The sequence below is a fragment of the Diospyros lotus genome, chromosome 11 (genome assembly GCF_014633365.1).
Source record: "Diospyros lotus cultivar Yz01 chromosome 11, ASM1463336v1, whole genome shotgun sequence".
NCBI lineage: Eukaryota > Viridiplantae > Streptophyta > Magnoliopsida > Ericales > Ebenaceae > Diospyros > Diospyros lotus.
This window is the reverse complement of record NC_068348.1, coordinates 6257785-6264751: the sequence shown is the minus strand read 5'-3', so window position 1 is coordinate 6264751 and position 6967 is coordinate 6257785. Positions and strand designations below refer to the sequence as shown.

The window sequence follows — 6967 nt, the reverse complement described above, 5'->3', positions numbered from 1 at the left end:
GAGAGAGAGAGAGAGTACAGAAGCTCATAAATGAGGAAGATCTCTGTTTGCCTTGAAGCTCGGAGGGCTTATCAGATCCTTTGCCAACACCAAGGGTCCCACCATGTCTCCCCCCCCCTCTCTCTGACTCTCACTTTCTCTCTCTCTCTATATATATATAGAGAGAGAGACTAATATATAAATAAAAATGTATTTGTCTAATTGTGTCTTTTTAACTGTCTCTTGGTCTAGCAAGCTCGCTACCTATATATTCCATCCTTATTTATTTTTTTTGAAGTGGGTGTTCAGAGTCTAGTGTTTAGTGTTTGAGCAGAGAGAGCCGGCCTTTTGGGAGACTGAGTCTGAGTCTGAGTCTGAGTCTGAGTGTGAGTATGATTCGGAGATCCTAACCTTGACAGGGATAACACAACCACTCGCACGCATCGCAGCTTTTTCTGCTTTTTCAGCTACTGGGGCTAGAAGCGTTTCTCGTGGAATCATCATTTTCGGGCAATCGCCGACTCGCCGCCGGCCGGTTTTCTGTTCTGCGCATGAGAGAGAAGTAGTGTCGCGTTGCTGCTTTCTTGGATTTTAATTAATGGCCCAAATGCTCTCAGAGAAGAGTGATTCTTCTGTTCAAGAGGCGCTCAAGACCCTCTGCTGCTCCAACGGATGGTCTTATGGCGTTTTCTGGCGCTTTGATCGCCCCAATTCCTTGTAATCTCTTCTCTCTCTCTCTCTCTCTCTCTCTCTCAAGTCGGCTTCTTCTTTTCCTCTTAAATTTGTTCCAAGCAAGAAAATTAAGAATTCTGGTGATGCAATCAAAGTTTTGGCTGTCCCAGACAAAGAATTGCCCTTTTTGGCCTTTTCCAACCAATTTTATCTTAAAAAAAGCCATTCTGAGTTAGCTTTACCAGTAAGTCACAACCCTTTCCAACTCGGATATAGCGTGGGATTGTTCCTTCCGACACTAGAATTTCAATTGGTCTCCTTCTTGTTTTGTGGGTATTCTTATTATAGTTATGTATTCCATGTCTTCTGATCAGAGGATATGGTCAAATGATGATTCAGAGCCTTTTAGGTTCATTTTAATGGTTGATTTATATTGTCGGTGGCTGAATGAAGTGTATTGTTGGCTGCGCCAGATTGTTGACAATGGGAGATGCCTACTACGATGACAAAATGGGGGCTGCCATTGACAACATGCTTCTGCAAGTCCACATCCTCGGCAATGGGTAATGCTTCATGGAATTTATAATTTGTAGTTCAAGTTCACGAGTTTGCTTCATGGATTCAGGGTCTTGAAGAACCAGAACCTTCTATGAGAGTATTTGCATTTAGTAGTTTTACAGCACTGAATCTTGCCATTGTTTTTGTTGTTTATAGAGTTGTTGGCCAAGCCGCTTTCACTAGGAAGGACCGGTGGATGTTTGCAGATGCCCATTCTGGAGGTCCGAAACCCGCTGGCTCTTTCGAAAGCCCGGATATTTTCCAGGTATCTACGATGCTTTCACTTCAAAAATTTGCTTACTGGTGCCCGCTTTTGCTACGATGAATAAGGCCTACAAGTCTCAATTTCCACTCGCAGGATGACTCCGAGATTGATCGCCTGTTCTCCTCTGGAATTCAGGTAAATTTCCCCTTCCCATCAACAAATTAAACACATGCGATCAAAATGAGAAGCCTTGTACACTGCAACCATGCTCTTTGTGCTCAAATTGATCATTGAATCTCAACTTTTCGCAGACGATTGCGCTAGTCTCTGTTGAGCCACGAGGTGTGGTACAGTTTGGCTCGACCCAGAAGGTCAGCACTCGGCTTATACCTAAGGCAACTGAGAATAGGCTTCTCAAATTCAATCTTGTTATCTGATTTTCAACTTGAACTACTGTGCCTTTTCATCGATGTATCAGTTAAGTAAGGTCGATTGTTCACACCTGATTACCTTTGATTGTATTGCTTCTGTCTGCTGCAGATTCCGGAGAGGGTGGAGTTTGTGGACCGAACAAAAAGACTCTTTCTCGACATAGATAATCATCGAATGGATACTGATACAGACAACAACAATACACCTTCATCTTCAAACAACGAAGTCTATGGTCAAGGCGGGGTGTTTGCTTCTTTGATATCATCTGGGGATTCCTGTTTTGATACCCTGAAACTGATGAATGGCGCCACCTCCAAGAGTTGCTTGGGGCCGAGCTCCTCAACCTATCCTCAGCTGTTACCTGCTTTCACTTCAATCCCGGGATGCATGAACTCGTATCTTCTTCAAGATCAATTGCGAATGGCTGGCATCGAATCTCCATTCAAACTGTCGAGCAAGCCTACCGCTTGGTTACAGGAGCCGCTTGAACAGTCTGCCACTTCAAATCGCCCCAGTGGCCCAACTGGAAGTTCACGGAGTTTTGGAAACTCGCTTCTGACTTCTTTTGAGCAACAACTGACTTCTTCTGATACAACTCTCACGGGTTCTCAAAATATGCATTCTGCTAAACCAAACGGCCTTACATCTTGTAGTAATGCAATTCAGAATATTCAGGGTTCAACATTTCCTTTAGTACACGAGATAGGAGTAGATAGAATAGAGAATAGGTCAACTAACCAAAGAGCATTCATGGAGTCGCCTCAGGCAGGTGATCTGACAAGAGTTCTCCAAAAATCTGGCCCAGTGGATGATTATCTCCGGTGGATTGTTCCCTTGCCAGAGCAGAGCGATAACACGCTGGCTACCCTATTGAATGAGAACCTTTCACAAGGAATGGAACTTTCATCAGTATCATCTGGTCTGAATGGACCCGCCGTCCCAGCCAACACTCCAGTTAAGCATTCGGCTAATTCCATGCAAAGTTCCATCACAAATACGATTAATTCCGAGGGAAACAGGGCTTTCTTGAACGACTCCAACATTGAGAATGACTTCTTTGATGGCATGGGCATAGATTTTGAGTGTGGACAGGCAGAGGATTTTCTAGCCGACATTCTGATGCCAATAGTGAGTGGTGGCCACCTGGATTTTGGTACGGTTGCTTCAGAATGCATCCCGAAGGAACATATTGGCTCCCAAGAAACATTATTCTCCAAATTAGGAATCGAGCAGTTCTTCGATAGTACTGCCAGTAGTTGCAATTCCATTGGCAGTTCTTGTTTTGAGGATGAATTGTCCCTGGCCTGCAAAAGAAGAATAGGAAATTGCTCGGTAAGTGGTGATCCGGTGGAGTTGAAAAGTATTCCCTCCTTTGGTGAGAACATGAACTCACCCCAGCCTGTACATAACCTGGAACTAAAGAAAAAGGTTGTGTTGCAATCAGAGGTGGGTTCACGGAGTGCTGACAGTTATAGCATCACTGGTGGAAGTAGTGTTGTATCACAACCTAAAAGGTCTGGAGAAGGTCCAAAGGGTGCCAGGAAAAGAGCCAGACCAGGTTCTCGACCTAAGCCCAAGGACCGCGTCCAGATCCAAGAACGCATAGCAGAGTTGAGGAAACTCATTCCCAATGGTGTAAAGGTATTTCTTCTTTTTCTTGTTCATTCACTCAGCAGAAAATAAACTTAGCAGGAACTGAAAAATGAGAAAGACCTTAGCGGGAATCAAAAGCTGTTTCGTAATTTATTTCAGCATTTAGTGCTTTTATAAGTAAGATTACTGCTTGAACTTTTGGCTTATTTCCAAAACTTTGGTCTAACAGATGAGCATTGATTCTTTGTTGGCACAAACAATCAAACACATGCTTTTCTTGCAAAGTGTGACAAAACATGCAGAGCAACTAAAACAGGCCAAGGAACAAAAGGTAATACATTGATCTGCTAAGGTCTGTTAATACATGGAAGATGGTTTAAATTATCAAAATGCACAAAGATTGCTTTGATAGTGCTGCATGTCTCATAGTAAGAAACTTGCATGGTTGACCAGGGAAATGAAGTGGTCCCAGGAGATGACTCCTGTAATGGTGTTTTGAATGCTCTTAGGGCTAGTGAAGTTGGGGCTCGGACCATGATGGATCCAGTGGATGTTAAGGACCTCAGTCTTCCTGGGCAAAAACTAATACAGGTATATAAACAAACTTAAATGTATATGTATAGTTGCTGATGTAAGATCTCTCTCTCTCTCTCTGTTACAGTGAACTTGACTACCTAACCTTTACTTATTCATGGGGAATTATTTGATTGTTTTACTCAACATACTTTTACTCATGCTGCAGATTATCTGTGAAGAAAAGGGATTTTTTCTTGAGATAGTAGATGTAATTCAAGGTTTAGGGTTGACCATCTTGAAGGGAATGATGGAAATTCAAGACAATAAGATATGGGCTTGCTTTGTTGTCGAGGCTGAGGTAAATAGTGGACAATGACAAAAAAGAAATAGCTAATTTCATGTTAGCTTGTGTTTCAACTGATTCTATCTTTTGAAACTGATATGTCTTACAGGCAAATAGGCGTGTAACAAAACAGGAAATATCCATCTCCCTCTATCAGCTTCTATATCAGAAATCAACAGGTGAAATTAATTTACCTGGTGAACTAGCAAATGTTCTCAATGTAGGGACTATGGTATTCAACAACTACCATCAACCTGTGGTATCCCTTCCCATCAGCTTGGCAGAGGGACTTATGTGATTGAGCTTTCGAGGTAGCCACAAATACTTTGAGAATCCACTTGTACGTGCCATGGAAACAGACCCTGAAGCACAACGCGGAAAGAACAAAGATAAATACACAAGAATGTGCATCAACCAAAAGAGCTGTCTGCAATATTCTAGTGTAAGCAGTCCCAAGTTGTAGCAGACAAGTGAACCAAGTTTGCCAACTTAAATAGGCTTAAAACCATTCAATAGGCAGCCCGTGTTTTGAATAGAAATATGGGAACATAAATGGGAAGGACAAATAGTTACATACTTGTTTTATTCTTTTGATTTGTTTTGTTGTCCTCTCTAGTTCCAAACCTGTTCATAGATTGTAGCTGATAAGCCAGTAAAGTGTAAGTGCTAACCTCTGTCCTTCGGACCTTCTTGTGGTCATTTGACTTCATGGACCCCTGCAAATCTTAGAACAATTAATTATCAAGCGTTCTCTTATATGTTGATGCTAAATTCCCCATGGAATGGAATCTGAACATCGCTGATTAATATAGTTAGTTGGTTGTTCTTTACATGTGCAGTTTCAATTAGCTGAAGATATGTTACTAGCATCCTAAGTTTGAAACTATCATTACTGAGCAGTTGCTTCTGGTATTAACTTTTCCTTTGAAAACATCAGTCATGCTACTATATCTCCCTTTGATAATTCTGGAACAAACTTGGCAAGTGCATGAAAAGGCATCTCTAATACACGAGGTTGCTTGCTTTGCAAGAGTATCTCCATACCCAGTCTTTCACTTGCTTTTTTGCAAAAAGGCTATTTCAACAACGCAAACCTATGATGTTTTGGTCACAAATGAGCAACCACATAATTTATAAATGAAATTGGTCTACCCTACCCGGACAAATTAATAGTATAAGCTCTGACCATGTGTAATGGGAGCATGAACTCACGTAGGAGGAAGTGTTCTTCCCAGTTATTCCATCAGGCTAACAGCTTTGACGGTCATGTTTTTAATTTTCATTTAATTATTTTAACTATACAAATTATATTGTCATCAATTCACCAGTAGAGCTAAAACCAGTCCACCACGTCATCTACTTGCTCGGATCATCTGGAATAGCAGATTTTTTTTGTTAGGAACTGTTAGAAAAATGAAATCAAATGATTCATATAGTGAACTGGACTTACCTGATTTACATAGTAGAAGTCGAATTTGTTGGTTGAGTTACTAGTATTAAAACGAAATTACAATGGAAGTCGTTTATTTCCACAGCCTAAATACTTCACACACACACATAGAGATTTTTTTGAGCAGTTTGAGAGTTTTTCCAACAATTTGAGACCCGTTTTCTGCATATATTTTTGCATCTTTTCTTCAATATATATAACCAATACATATAGCATGATGTACGAGCATTTTTATCACCCATCTTCCCACTTCCACCATGAATGGAGGAAATGGGGTTTAATTGCAATTGGCAATTGTTCTCTCTGCAACTACATATAGCGGATGTAGATTCGGTTATAGATCTGGATCTGGATTCAGATTTGGAGCTGGATTCGGAACGTGTTATGGGCTAATTGACTCAAGTACATAACTCGGATTTACTACATCTCCTACTCGCACATAATGAGTTTACATACCCATATATTCTCATTTCTTTGTAAGTTCCATACAAATAGATAAATCATGTGACCAGCATATTCTTTTTTTCAAGAGCTCGTTGCTATACAATTGTTAGGTATATATAACAACTCTATTATTCAAGTAGAGTCTGTATGCTATACCTCAAAACTTTCAAATCACATTTATTCATATTTATATCTCAATTTGATTCATCACTTGTTCAATATAATTTGTACTCACAATTATAATTCAACGAATGATTATAATTGGTTGATCTCTGAATACATCCAAATGTGACACTCAAATAGGTCTTTCATTTTTCTTGAAATCTTTTCATCATAATTCAATCGCTTTTCCAAATATGCTCCATCCAACTGAATCATACATGATCTTTGGTAGCATTCCAAGATAGCTGCATCGAATTATAACTTCAAGAAACAATTAAAGGTTAAAGGGTATTATATGAGATCCTTGTGACCTTGAGGGTCTCACACAACTAAAAAAAATGATCTATATCTTTTGTTATCCTATTATGGTCGAACTTTGCACACATGATATAAAATATGTGCTACGATATTATTCTCCTTTTCTTATGGAGTGCATGTCTTTTGTTATATAAATAACATACATGTGATAGTTCAAATACAGCTAGTATCTAACTTGAGTCCACAACTCTACTTTTCACATATTTGTTAAACATGACTCCTACCTAGCATTCTTAGACAAATAAGGTGAGAAGAGATATCTTCACCTTTCGGTTACCCTTTATAGCCTCATATT

At 40.0% G+C, this 6967-nt stretch overlaps 1 protein-coding gene across 1 annotated transcript; it reads left to right on the top strand.

Annotated features, from left to right (window-relative positions):
- The first annotated feature begins 260 nt into the window (after positions 1 to 260).
- On the top strand, positions 261 to 5043 carry LOC127812428 (uncharacterized). The gene is made up of 10 exons (XM_052352799.1): positions 261 to 696; positions 1125 to 1214; positions 1366 to 1474; positions 1568 to 1609; positions 1726 to 1785; positions 1955 to 3487; positions 3669 to 3770; positions 3893 to 4030; positions 4182 to 4313; positions 4408 to 5043. The coding sequence occupies exons 1-10, from the start codon at positions 578 to 580 to the stop codon at positions 4594 to 4596; spliced, it is 2514 nt and encodes an 837-aa protein (XP_052208759.1). The 5' UTR covers positions 261 to 577; the 3' UTR covers positions 4597 to 5043.
- Positions 5044 to 6967: the final 1924 nt, after the last annotated feature.